The following is a 14,720-nucleotide window of genomic DNA, read 5'->3' as shown; positions in this document are numbered from 1 at the left end:
AATTAATAACATGTTAAAATTGATCCTATAATATATTCCATCCATACCAATATTGTGTAAACTTTACTCTCGGCTGGGAATTAATTTCTTGTTAAAGATTTAGACTACAACTTTTGCTAAAAAAGAGAAAAAGATTTTTCATATGATTAAACAAAATTCTATGATTAGACAAGTTGGTTTCTCAAACTTTTTCTATTGAGTTATTCCTAAGTAATCTTTTAAATATTTTAGGTTTTTAAAGTTCGTGCACGAATATATATATCTGTAAGGTGAGTTATATAGCATTTTCAATTGGGAAAAAGAGATGCATTATGGAGCACTATACAACGAGTTGCAAGTGTAACTTATTTGTATATTTTTTTTTTAGGAATACTAGGGGCAGCAATTTTAGTGTTTTGTAATCATCAATTGGTTATCAATAGTATTTTTAATGGTGTGAGATTATATCTAATGGTGGGAGATTACTCACTTTTATTTTGATGATTAAGTGCTGGTCAAAAAACATAAAAATTACTAACCCCCTAAACTTTTCCTTTTTTTTTACGAGAAACGTTCTTTTCTTATTAGCGGTAACCAATAGGGCATCCAACTCTCAAGAAAAGCTCTTAATAATATTTAGGGTTTTTTACTTAAATAAATTGTTTGCATTTCAAAATTGCCTGATTCCCCTAAAACAGATTCTGCAACGTGATTATCCTTTTTGTATTATTATATAAATCGTCCTAGGGTGCAAAGGGTTATATAAAACATGAATCATCTCACCCTAGGACGATTAATGCATGAACTTGTGAGGCAAAGTAAGAGTAAATCGTGGCAGGGCTTCTTGGGTTAGAAGTAGAGCATAAATCGTCCCAGGGTAGTAGGTTTTACGTGTTAATGGGCTAAACCAAACTGGGCTGCCACGATTTATGTGTTATTGAGACCCTCAGGAGCCTGGGACGATTTATGTGTTACTTTGTAACACTCAAAGGGCTGTGACGATTTATGCCCAAGTTATAACCCTAAGGACTCAAGTTAACGGGTTAACGGTTCAACCGGAAATTCACCGGTTGAACCGATTGACCTGGTGCAATATAATTAAAAAATAAAATATATTAAAAATTTTCAAATTTAAAATTTAAATACATATTTTCACTAATAATCCAACTTCAACTTTTTAAAAAAAATTTGAAACTCAAGCGGTTCGGTCGAACAGGTCTTATCGAGTGATATCAGTTTAAACCATTTCATTCCGGGTTTGACCATATCCAACCGGTTCGTTCCCTCATTCGGTCAGATCATCAGATTGGAGGGAGGTCTTGGAGCCACCATATTTGACCGGAGAGGAAGTTTGGAGGGAGAACTGTTTTCGGGGGTGGGACCAGCCGGTGGCGGAGGTGCAGCTGGTGGTGGGCAGAGCCGTCTGAGTGGCACTGGGGGTGGTGGCAGTGGGCCGTCGGCGGCCGGTTGGTGGAGTTGGGGGATCTCACCGGCGGTGGTAATGGCCGCGAACCAAGGAGATATGTACCGCCTAAACGGCATTGCGCATGTTGCCGGATTTATCGATCAAGAGGTAAGATTTTAAATTTTCTAATGTTTTTAAATTTTGGATGATATAGTATGTTGGATGATATTGTATAGGGTGAATATGCATCTTAGAATATTTTTTTATTAAGACGTTGTCGGATACCATGTATAGTGATTTAGTTAGTTTTTGGTTTAGTATAAGATGTTAGAAATCAGTGTTCTTAATAGATTATGGAATTCGCTCATGATAGGGTGATGGTTCTGACGGTAGAATCCCATGAAATTTGCTGATTTTACTATTGAGTTCGGACCGGACTGGACCGAACCGAAACGGACCGAACAGGACTGGATCGAACCGGACCAGACCGAGCCGGTTCGAGAGAAAAACCGGGCAATGGGGTTCTGAGCCGGTCCAATCTGATGATCTGACCGGATGAGAAAACGAACCGGTTGGGTATGGTCAAACCCGGAATGAAATGGTTTAAACTGATATCACTCGATAAGACCGGTTCGACCGAACCGCTTGAGTTTCAAATTTTTTTAAAAAAGTTGAAGTTGGATTATTAGTGAAAATATGTATTTAAATTTTAAATTTGAAAATTTTTAATAACAAAAAGTCTTATTAATTATTTTTTACAATTATCTTCTTAATAAGTTCTGCATGCTAGATAGATATAAGTAATTTTTTTTAATAAGCAAAGTAAAGAAAGTCAATTCTCACATGGCAAATAAAAGACAACCAATCTAACTTGATCATCATCTAGATTTGATTAAATTGATTCACATAATCTAGATTTGATTAAATTGATTAAGATATTTTTAATTTTTTATTATGAAAACACTGACTACTCAATCTAACTCAAGATGCACACACTTAACTAAATTGACTTATCTAGGACAAAATACTTTTATTGATTTAGAACACATCTCTTACAATTTAAAGTTATTAAAATTGAAAATGTACATACATCTCACATTCCTCTGTTCATTCAACTTGAACACTCACTGGCCAAAAGCCTTTAATTTATTCAATCCAACTTGCACACTGTACTCATTGCCTAATAAATAATAAAACTTAGATTCTGAGCTGGGAACACATTGCATTGTGAAGATGGAGTGAGTTACTGAAGCCAAGTTTATTAGAAACCAAATCAAACTCCAAAAGATTCTCCTCCAATTGATGCGCACCAATAACAACAGCAGTCATTGCATTCTTACCACCATCCACAACTGCCAAACATGCCACATTTTTCTTCACCAAAACCATTGAATTCCCACCGTATATTGTCCACTGCACCCCATTTCCAAGCACCAAATCGATCGTGGGAGCGTCAAACCCAGTCTTGGTCCTACCAAGACTCTTGAAATCGTAGCACGCTTCGAATGGCGCAATCGATTGCACCTTCTTCATCTTCTTATCCGAAGCCTGCTTCATGAACTCTCGCACTAGAGGTTTGTATATCGTACTATGCAACTTGGTGAATGGATCCATGGTGCTAAGTTTGGTACCACCGTTTCCCTTTTTGTCAATGGAAAAAAGAGGAGTCTTTAGGTTAAGAGCCTTGCCACCGATCTTGATCGATTTCACGTCTATGAAATACTCATAAGACGCTTCACCTTCGCTCGAGATCGGTGCAGTGCTAACTGGGTTAACAATAATACTTGTTCTTTGCATGATCTTTGAAACATCGACATTTTTTACCGTGGAACGCGGTGAAGCGCCAATGTAAAGATTCCCCAGTCCGTACTTGTTCGAGGACGTTAGGCAGAGTGAGAATCTTCTAGAAAGCTTGAAAAGAGAAGAGATCTGTGTTGGCAATGCGAGTTGTGTCCTCGCAAGGCCTATTATTCCTTTGGCGGAAGGCGGTAGGCCTTGCAGGACTCTGGACTCACCGGTGAACCCTTCTGAATCGGTACATCCGGTGAGCAAGCCAGAGACTTTGGTCCTGGCTATTGTCAACGCATCTTCACCGGTGTCTCCGGTGAAGATTGCGTTGGCAAAAGGGTTTAGTATATTGGCGCCACAGGTGTTGTTGGAGCAACCGGGTTTGAAAGGACCGTTGCAACCGCTACAGAATGAGCCAGAAGGGCATTGTTTGGAGTCGCAAGAGATGGGGTGGTAGGAGGAAGAGTTGTAGTGGGTGTTGCAGTCGTACCATACGATTGGGCCTCCAAGGTCAATGACTAGGTCCATGTTGTGACGTGGCGTTCCTATGCTAACTTGGGAGTAGAAGAGAAGGGTTTTTGGGTCTTTTCCAATGGGTAGGATGAAAGGGGAGAGTGAAAAGCAAGACATGGAAAGAAGGGCTATGGAGAGGAGGAAGACATGGGAGGAGGAAGAATGAGGAGCCATTTTTGTGAACTATGGCAATTGGAGATTTGTTGGATGAAGAATGCATGGAGAGTTTCTCTACTTATAGTAGATTTTTTAGAATAGTTTTTTATATTTGTGTTAGGTTTTAAAAAGTTTCAATCCATTATATACATTATATCAATTTGTTCAAAACTACTGCTAATTTGAAATAAATTCATATGAAAAAAGGTACATTCTATGGTGTCTATTTATATTTGTCTAACTTATTAAAAGAAGATAAAAATTAATATTTAAATTAAAAAATATAAAAATAAATAATTTTTTTTTAATATGCTAATGGACATCTTTCTAAGGTTCTTCTTGATTTTATATCAAATCGGATCTGTAATAAAAAATTATGAATTTTGAAATTGATTAAAATGGATATAAAATTTTTATTAGAGAAAAAAACTATTTTAATGAGAATTAGAATTAATTAACCGACTTCATAAGATTCTACAAACTATCAACTATTAGATTAATAAATAAGAGAGAAGACATAATAGTGTGAAAATTTGATAAATTAGGCATTTATTCTACTAATTTATTTGTATAGGTTTTACAGGTTAAAATTCTTCCTAAGAACATTACAAATTATAGTTTTATTGGCTCTATTTAGAGGGAATTGGTACCACTAAAAATTAAATTCTTTATCTGATTTGTGTTAGTTGGCAGGATCAATACTAAGAAGAAACTAAATAGATGTAACATTATTGATCAAGATGAATATTTGTGTTTTATGTAAAAAATATACTGAAAATGATTATCACTTGATTAGTTAGTGTGAGTTTACTTGTCAGGTGTTGTGGTATGTTTGGTTGACCGTTTATAAGAAATTATAGTCTATACTAAAAACAATCAAACAATACTTTAAGAGCTGGATAGGGACACCTATAAAAAAAGAAGAACGTACTAGATAATTGATTGATTTTTTTGATTTTATTTAAAATACGTGGTTAAAAAAAATATTCAGAAATAAAAAAATACGTGTATCAAAAATTATCAACAAATTGATTAAAAACTACAAAAAATAAACTAATTTTTATTTTTTTGGTTATTGATGACAAAATCAAAGATCACTATAAATTAATCTGTATTTGTTTGTCTAATAATTATGTGTTCTCTAATTTCTCCACCTTGTGTTGTGTTGAGCTTTTGTTTAAAAAAAAAATTTTATTGTGAAGACAAAAAAATTATGTTTAAATTCTATTGATATATTAATTGGTATTGCATATATCTAATTTTTTCTGTTAAAAAATATTTTTTTTAACTCTTATTACATTATTCCTTAATATTTGACATTTGTTATAATTATCATTAAACTTTAATTTGATTTATTAATTGTAATCTAATAAAACAACACACGAAGGATTAAATAATATAAAGTGATAACTTTTCTTCTCGTTTTAATAATATTTAAGATTTTTTTATTTTTAGTGCACATGCCAAACATGGTCCACTGTGCTGCCCATGCTGCCAAGTGCCAATTGGAATGCATTTTGCTAAACTTTTTTTTAATATTATTTTTAAAGAACACGTTCTTAAAAGATGAGGCCGTAAGTTCATTAATAAACTTTTATTATTGATTATAGGAATTCGGAAATTCAAAAAATTAGGCAAGTTGGATTTATTTACATATATTAGAGTAGTCCAAGTTGAACCAAAAAAAAAAAAAATTCCAATATGCTTTCACAAACCACAAGTGTAAAAATTAAAAGGCGGTATTCCGTTAAAACGTTTTACAATTACGCCAAAGTCAAACCTAAACGCGATTGTATGGGAAATAGTAAAAGCAAACAAGGATTAATGTTTGATTTTATCTAAACAACTGCATTTTAGTATTAAAGATGAGTTTAATGTAACGAATAGGAAGAAGTCAAATTTGAGTATTTTGGAGATGTTATTTCATTTGATACCACTAATAATATAAATAGGTAATATGTTGTTCTTGTTTATAATGCTAAATTAGTGTTTGTTTTATGAATCTGCTGTAGAGGTGTATATTGAATTTTTTTGGATGTATAAAATCATTATTTGGGTGTACTTAATGTTTTTTATTCTGTAATCTCGTAATTTATTTCAGGTATAATTTAGTTTGTGGTTCTTTTGTCGGGGTGAATCACCACGATCAGTCAACACTTTTTGGATGCTCTTTGATAAAAAATGAAGAAATTGAATCATTCAAATGGTTATTTCAATGTTGGCTTCGTTGCATGAGAGGAAATGCTCCGAAAGGGTTTCTCACCGATCAATGCGTGTCAATGAAAAGGGCTATAGAGGCTTGTATGCCAACAACAATTCACCGTTGGTATATTTGGCACATCACGAAGAAGATCCCAAGCAAATTAAATGGGTACAAGGGACATGCAGAAATTGAACAAGAATTGAGCCAAGTTGTTTGGAACTCTCATAGCAAAGACTCATTTGATAGGAATTGGAATGATTTTCTACTGAAGTATGGTCTTGTGGACAACAAGTGGCTTTTAGGTAATGTTGTTTAAAATTTGCAGCAGAGGTGTAAATTGCATGTTTGTTGGGTGTCATATAGTCTGGTTCGGGTGTATTCTGTAGATCTTTACGAAGACCGTCATCTATGGGTTCCAATTTATCTGGATCACCACTTCTAGGCAAGGATGAAAAGCACACAAAGGAGTAAGAGCATGCATTCATTTTTTAACAAGTTCATTACACGGAACAACTCGCTTATCCAATTTGTCAAATAATACGATAATTGCCTCGGAAGTAGGGAGCAAGCAGAGAGAGAATCAGTTGTTGCAGATTTTCATACGGCCATACCGTGTGCAACAAAATCCTCCATTGAAGCTCAATTTCAACATGTGTACACTCACCAAAAGTTTAGGGAAGTCCAAGCACAATTCAGAGGAAAGGAGAATTGCATCACAAGATTAACGAACTCCGCTCTAGGCTATTTAGTATACGAAGTTGGAGAACAAGTTTTCAGCTCAATATTCAACAAGTTTGTGGTTACTTACAATTCAGTAGCAGCCCAAGTGAAATGCCAATGCTTATTATTCGCGTCAAGAGGCATATTGTGCCGTCATGCACTAAGCGTGTTAAGCTTTGAACGAGTAACCCAAGTGTCACTGAGATATATATTGGAACGATGGAGCAAGAAGGTAAAGAGGCGACACACACATCAAGAGCAGCCACGACGAGCCACTGTTGGAGCCAAGAAGCAAGAGGTTTGACGAATTGGTGTTTCGTTCGCAAAATATTTGTGAATTTGCATCAGAATTGGAGGAGTTGACTGCCATTCTGCACCGTGCGTACGATAACGTCATGGTTGAGATAGAAGAACTGAAAGCCAAAAGGTAGGGGACATGTTTGTTATCTCACGAAAATGCCAACTTGGAATCCGTTAACGAGCTTCAAAGCCCTCTAAGAGTTCAAACAAGAGGACGTCCAAAAAATAGGCTAGGTTCAAAGTTGGACAAACAGATTGCAAATGCCTCAAAGAAGAAGAAAACGAAAGCTTTAAACGAGGTAAAAGTGATATTCTTTAAATATGTGGTGATTGAGTTTAATTTTCTTGTTAATAATTTTGATAATATGTGAGTTTATTGTTTCCAGTTAAACCTCTTTGATGCTGCATCAGTGGTGCGTCTAAATTCCAGCCAATATCAAGGACATGTTATGAATTATCAGTTCAAGGAACCAGCAGCAGGGCATAGTTTTTTGGGTGTATAGTTACAGTATATGGGTGTAAAGCTCAGTTTTTTGGGTGTATTTCTGAATTTTCTTGTATTTGACATTTTACATTTATATATTTCAGATGCTGCTGTTTATGTTATAAATGATTGTTTTGTTTATTTTTTATGGTTTAGGGTTTATGATTTTGGGTTTAGTTTTTATGGTTTAGGATTTAGGGTTTAGGGTTTTAGGGTTTAGGGTTTAGAAATCCAGCATCAAGAGATAGAAGTTTGGGTGTATATTGAAATTGTTGGGGTGTAAAATTCCATGTTTCGGGTGTATAGTAGGTTGGGTGGCTTAGTGTTTAGGATTTATGGTTTTAGGGTTTAGGGGTTTATGGTATAGGGTTTAGGGGTTTAGGGGTTTAGGGTTTAGGGTTTAGAGTTTTAGGGTTTATGGGTTTAGGGTTTTAGGGTTTAGGGGTTTAGGGATAAAGCATCAGGAGATAAAAGTTTGGATGTATATTAAACTTTTCTTGGGTGTAAAATTTCATGTTTTAGGTGTATATCTGGTTTGATGTTTTCCTTCATATTTTAGCACCTGTAATTCAGAGACAGTTTAATTATGAAATTTTTTTTATAATAAAACTGGATTATAATTGGCAAAATTTTACAGCATGTGTTCAAATTGTTACAAGACTATATAACAGTTAAATTAATCAGTGTCAATATCATTAGAATCTATCTGATTATATGGACTCAATAACAATGAGGATGGCTTGGACAGTCTTATTGCATCACTTCCCCTAATGGCTTCAGCTTTGTCTTGATTCATTTCATGGAATAGAATCCGAGAAGCATATTCTACTCTATAGTGGTCCACCTCGTCCTACAGTTTAAAAGAATATTCTTTTTAATCAACCATATTAATTTAGTAAAGTAATACAGAGTTATATAGTTTTAAACACAATTACCTGAGTCCAATTGTCCCACTCATACCTCCACCTTTTAACGTTTTTGGGCTGAATTATTTCAAGCCACTTCATTACATAAATAACATAGTCATAGCTGAAAAACAAGAAATAAATTAGCAAATTACATATAGAAAAGATTAATTTTCAGAGTGAAAGATTTATACCTTGTCTTTTGGCCTGAGATGTTAATGTATGGTGGTTCAATTTCCTGATCCTTTCTCTTCAGAGGTGCCCCCAGCATATACTCTCATTTTTGAAATTACATATCCCTTAAAACACAAAACAAATCAGTAATATATGAATAAATTTAATAAAAGAATACACCCAAAGGAGTATAAACTTACACCTTATATTGAACAAAAATACACCCAGATATTAAAATACAAAACACAGAAATAACTTACAATGAATTTATTTAGGTTCATTCCGGTATCAGATGGACATGTCTTGTGATATGGGTCGAGTATATAAATTTTTTTTCTTGCATCAGCCACCCATAAGCACCAATGGTTTGAATAGCAAACAGATGCAAAAATCTGAAGCATGTCCACATTGAACAGTGTTTTAGTTTATTTGGCACATAAGTAAAGAATGGTAATAAGAAGTTTTAGAAACAAAAACTTACATATGGATGTGATGCTAATTTTTTGAGGTCCAAGAAGGGTATAAATATTGGGTAGTCTTCCACCCTGAATGGCTTATTGGTTTTAGGCTGTAAGAATTTCCCATTTGGATGATTTCCAACGGCCATGTTCTGCAACAATTGTGAAACACCAAATGAAATATTTAATACACCCAAACGATTACAGAAATACACCCGAACAATTACAGAAATACACCCAAAGGATTACAGAAATACACCCAAACGGTTACAGAACTACACCCAAACGATTACAGAAATACACCCAAACGATTACAGACATACACCCAAAGGATTTAAGAAATACACCCAATATTCGTTGAAGTACACCTTACCACTATATCAGGGGAGAGACAGTATATTTCTTCTTGAAATCTTTTAATGTTTTGCTGGTTAAGGATGAGACACATGGTAGAGACAATCTAGAAAAAAAAAGCCCAAATCAATTTTTATTAATGTTATTCTAATATTACCTCAGCTTCTATATGTGTATTAGCTTTGAGAGATGCGAAGTGGACTTTTGACAAAATGTATCGATCTTGGGCATTGAGTGTGTACACAGCATCATACTCATTAGTACCTCTATCTCCGTATGTCTTCACATGTGTGGCCTAGATGTAGCATTTCTCTTTTATTTCAGCCGACATCTCGTTGGTCCTCGCAGGAGTTTCAAACTTTTCAAAACTTTCTTCGCCACTCTACTTTTGAATCTGTGGACTTTTACCTTCTGTTTTCACCCCACTGCTTGCAAATTTTTCCACCAGCTCCCCTAATTGTTCTATTAGTTTTGGAGTTTCAGGAGTTTTCGCCCTCTCCCCCTATTGCGTTGCTACTTCTTCTTGGCTTGAATCAGTCAAGCCAAGGCTGAATGATGGCATCAGACCTTCTTTAGGAATGTAGGATGCTGTCCGTGCCATCATCATCAGTGCAGCAACGTCTTCTGGGGCTAGATTACTGCGTGATGACATATAACGTACTATAAGAATAAGAATAGATGAATGATATTGAAAACCGAATTTTACTCTGCTGAACTTACATTTTAGATGGAGCTGGTGGAAGCGTGGGTGTGCTTTCTTCAGGTTTTGGTTGTGGTTCTGGAGTGCTGCAGGGTTACATAAAACGAATCATGTTATAAAAAAAACTAGTTACGGATCAATATACACCCCAACAAGGACAATATCAACCCAAACAATAACCAAATACACCCCAAGATTATTCCTTACCTTTTTGTAGTTTCTTCATTAATTTTTTTACTTGGAGACTTTGCAGGGGTTGGTTCAATTTCTGGCACAGGGGTTGTCTGGAACAGAGGTAGATAAACTTGAATTGGAACTCTAAACAAGACAAAAATAAAAGGTTAAGAAAGCCCGTGAAAATAAAATGGTTATAAGGTTGAAATTTACTTGAAAATTCACATTGAAAGCGCTTCAGTTTGTGATTGTGTCTCTACCCGCACAACCATCATGTTCTCTTCAGCTGGGTCATTGGCTGATTCTTCTACCAGACTCAACCTGAAATACACCCAAAGAAACTCAAAATACACCTAAAGCATTCAAAAGAAAAGCAGGCTTTGTTTTTTGAGAACTTACATAGTTGCAGTTTTTTCTTTTTTTTTTTTTGCCTTTTTTTTTCTTGAATAAAACATTAAAGGACTTTTTTTCTAAAAAATATATACAGAATTAGAAGCAGAAGGTAATAAAAGATAAAAGCAACCGGTATTAGAAAGAGAAATTACATGCTATCCGCCAGTTTGTTTATGCTGCTTTGATCTGTGTGTCCTTGAGACAAAGGATCATCACTTCCTAAGTTTACCTCCGGTATTCTAAACATACAATAGATATTATTCAGTAAAAATACCATACGGTTAAATCAGGATAACAAGATTTTATCAAATAAAGTTTTATTACGTTTTGAATGAGTCATAGTGACCTTCTGTCGATCATAGGTCAGCTCCCTTCTCCTGGAAACCAGAAACAATTATTAGCAATGAAAACACCTTAAAATCGGTAATATACATCCCAAACATAACAAACCCCTGTGCAGCAGATTTTTCATTGTTTTTCTTCTTTTTAGATTCCCTTAAGAATTCTTCTAATTCTTCAGTTTAACTTCAAATCTGATAGTACATGCATAAAAAAAAATGTTAACAAATGTATTTTTGATGATAAACGGTAATATAGCTTTACAAAGTATCCTACCCATGATAGAATTGAGTTTGTTCAGGAGACGAATCCTAAACACTGAGCTTGCTCTTTTTGGATTGCGTCATGGGGAAAAAAGTATAAATAAGAAAGATAAAATAAAATTGATCAGAAAACACTATCCAAAGCAGTGCTTACTTTTTGGCTCTAGTCTGAATTTTTTCTTTGTTTTTTGTTTTTCTGCTGGTGATGATTCTTCGCTTCTAAAAGTTAATAATAAACGCTTTGTTAATACATGAAATATTGAGAATAAATGGAAAAGAAAGCGATGATAATTTCAGAACATTACTCATCATTCGATTCAGTTTCTGAATCGGAATCCTCCTGAATCTTCTTCCTTTTTTTGGATTCCATTTTGGAAGGAAAACAATCATTAGTAAAAAAAATACCCTAAAAGTGACAAAATACACCCTAAAAGTAACATAATACGCCCTAAAAGTGACAAAATACACCCAAGTATGTTACTTACTTTTTGGCTGTTCGGGTGGGTTGTTTCCTTTTTGGTTCCTATGAGTCTTCTTCAGTCTCAGACTCAGAGAAAGAATAGACTTTAACTTCAGATGTTTCACTCTCAGATGATGATGAATTTGCCTTCTTTTTTTTTGTTTTTTTTTCTTTCTTTTCTTTTTCCTTCATTTGTTTCAATTTCTCTTTTGTTTCAGCCATCTTTACAATTCCCTGAAATAGTAGAAATGTTAGTTAACAACATCCATGTAAATTAAATACATCTAAGGTATTCTGTTCACTTACTATATGTTCATCCATTTCTTCTAAAAATCTATTTGTTCTCTTCAGAAAGTTCCTTATAATTGACTTTCTGAGGAAATAGATCTCCTACAAAAAAGAAAACAACTTACACTGAAATCACTTGAAATACACCCAAACATCACTCATATACACTCCAATATCACTCATATACACCTATGTTTGTTTCTTGATTATATGATAGCAGAATAAGATATTACAAAGAATGGAAGTATAGAGGTTTTCTGTAATGAGTTACCTGATGCGTTGAGGCCAAGCGCAACCCCTATTGTGCTGGGTTTAACTCTAAACGAACTGTAGCTGGTTTGAAGTGTGTTTTTCCCCAATTTAAAGGAGTTAGCCAACTCCTTTAATAGTTTGTGAACCACCCTTAGTGGTGGGATGTGCATCAGTCCACCAAAACCTAAATCCCAAACAATTGCTTTCTTTTCATCGCTCATATTTTCAAATTTTTTACTCAACAAATGGGTTGCACACTTCAAGTATTTGGTTTGCCGTAAACAAAGCAAAATTAGATTCATTAGAATAAGATATATTTGTTTTAGAAAAAATTGACTTGTTCTAAGACATATATTTGTGCTTACATTGTATTTTTTCCACCTTGATTTTTGCTCGCCATTTTTACTGCAATGAAAAAGAGATGATGTCAATAGATAAAAAATACACCAAAAAATCAGAGATATATACCCATAGATCAGTCAGATACACCCCATACTGCAATGAAAAAGAGATGCTGTCAATAGATAAAAAATACACCAAAAACCATAGACATACACCCATAGATCAGTCAGATACACCCCAATATCAGCCACATACACCCAAATCTAGTCCCATAACCATTTTGTTTTTTTTAATTAAACAAAATTAAATCAATTCAAAATCATACTCAATTCACCCAAACATCCATAAAATGACACTACAAGGTAAGGTCAAGCACAATTAGAATAGTAACAGTTAGACTTCAAAACTCCTAATATATATATCAATCACATATACCTCTACATTTTTTGGATTATATGACTTTATATGAGTTCAGAAATATATTTAAGTTCAAAATGTCACTAGAAGCAACAGTCGCATGCCAAGTTCGAGATATACACCCGACAAACGGCTATATACACCCAAAATCATTTAGAAGAGGAACAGTCTTTCATGTAACCATGCACAAATCTACTTAAAAAATATGTAAACATCCACAAAACATGTACCAAAACATATCAAAGCACACGTTAAAGCATTCACTAGAAGTACGCGAAATAGCGTAAACGAAGAACAATGTCATCAGAACAGTAATATGAGATCTAAACTAAGAACAGTGAAACAGAAAGAGAAATACTGACGATATAGTTCTTCGATTTCAAATAACAGTGTGAAAAATCTAGAAGAACACTAAAACAGTACCTTACCTTGAATAATGTTTCTTCGTTTTTTCTGCTGATTTTTTATGGAGATTTATATCTTTTGTTCTTGATTTCTTCTACTCTTCGCGATGAGTTGGAACGTTTCTTCAGAATCGTAATTTGTTTCGAATGTGGCTTGAAACTTGACGGTTTGCGTTTTGATTGAGGAAGAAGAGGAAAAGTGTGCCATAATAAGCGTGTTTTAGAAAATGCAACGTTGTATAAGGCGCGTGCGTTTTACACTCCATTTTAAACAGTGTAGTATGCGTGATTTTTTTTAGATTGAGCCAATTTATATAGCTTGTAAACCAAAAAGACTTGTATGTGTAGCAAGCCTGATGAATTATATATAGTTTATTAGCACTAATTAAGTTGTCTACATATATAGTAGATAATCTAGGTGCATATTCTGATACATACATACAGGGGAGAAAACAAAATCATTCTTTGAGGTATCTTGTGATTCTTCTAAATCTGTATGTGAGTGTGCACCGATAATGTAACCAATGAAATGATGAATTATTGAATTACATCTCCGACGATCTCACCTCTCTTCCGTTGTTAGCTTTTAACCTTTTTGAACCCAATAATAAGCTTGAAATTACCAAAAAACAATTTCTTATAAAGCCATTAACTGAAGTCGGTGGTATAATTATTAACATGCGAAACACGCACTGCGTATATATATCACTACAATTATTTTTATTTATTTGTGAGAGTTTTTTCTATTATTTATAGAAATTTATAATTTTTATTAAATAATTTATAAGAATTCCTAAAATTTTTAAAATTTGAAGTGTTAGAAACTATTTAATTTATAAATTACAAGATAAGATAATAAAAATAAGATAATTTATGTTATACTAAATGTGTAACATGCTCATTACACAGAGTATTTTGGTAGTTTTGATAGCAGCCCTCAAATTTTCTAATATTGGACGGACTTGGTAGCAAACAAATTTTAAAGTCATAATTAAAACATGGCAGAAAATTTTGTAATTTTGTGGCTCTTTAACACTTTGTTTGGATGTAAAATGAAAAATGAGTGGAAAGAAAATGGATGAAAAGAAAATGAGAGAAAAGAAAATAGAAGAAAAAGTTAATTTTTTTTGTGTTGTTTGGATGAAGAGAAAATGAAAAAAAAGAAAGTAGAAGAAATTTTTTTTATTTGAATGGAAGAAAAAATAAGAAGAGAGAAAATCATATCTAAATAAAATTACATTAATATCCT

General features: G+C 33.9%; 1 protein-coding gene across 1 annotated transcript; it reads right to left on the bottom strand.

Moving 5' to 3' along the window:
• LOC107638592 (basic 7S globulin 2) lies at positions 2,390-3,921 on the bottom strand. Its single transcript, XM_016341929.2, has one exon. It carries the CDS (start codon positions 3,857-3,859, stop codon positions 2,582-2,584), a length of 1,278 nt encoding a protein of 425 aa, XP_016197415.1. The 5' UTR covers positions 3,860-3,921; the 3' UTR covers positions 2,390-2,581.

Source organism: Arachis ipaensis, chromosome B04 (assembly GCF_000816755.2).
Source record: "Arachis ipaensis cultivar K30076 chromosome B04, Araip1.1, whole genome shotgun sequence".
Lineage (NCBI taxonomy): Eukaryota > Viridiplantae > Streptophyta > Magnoliopsida > Fabales > Fabaceae > Arachis > Arachis ipaensis.
This window is presented reverse-complemented; position numbering and strand designations above follow the sequence as displayed.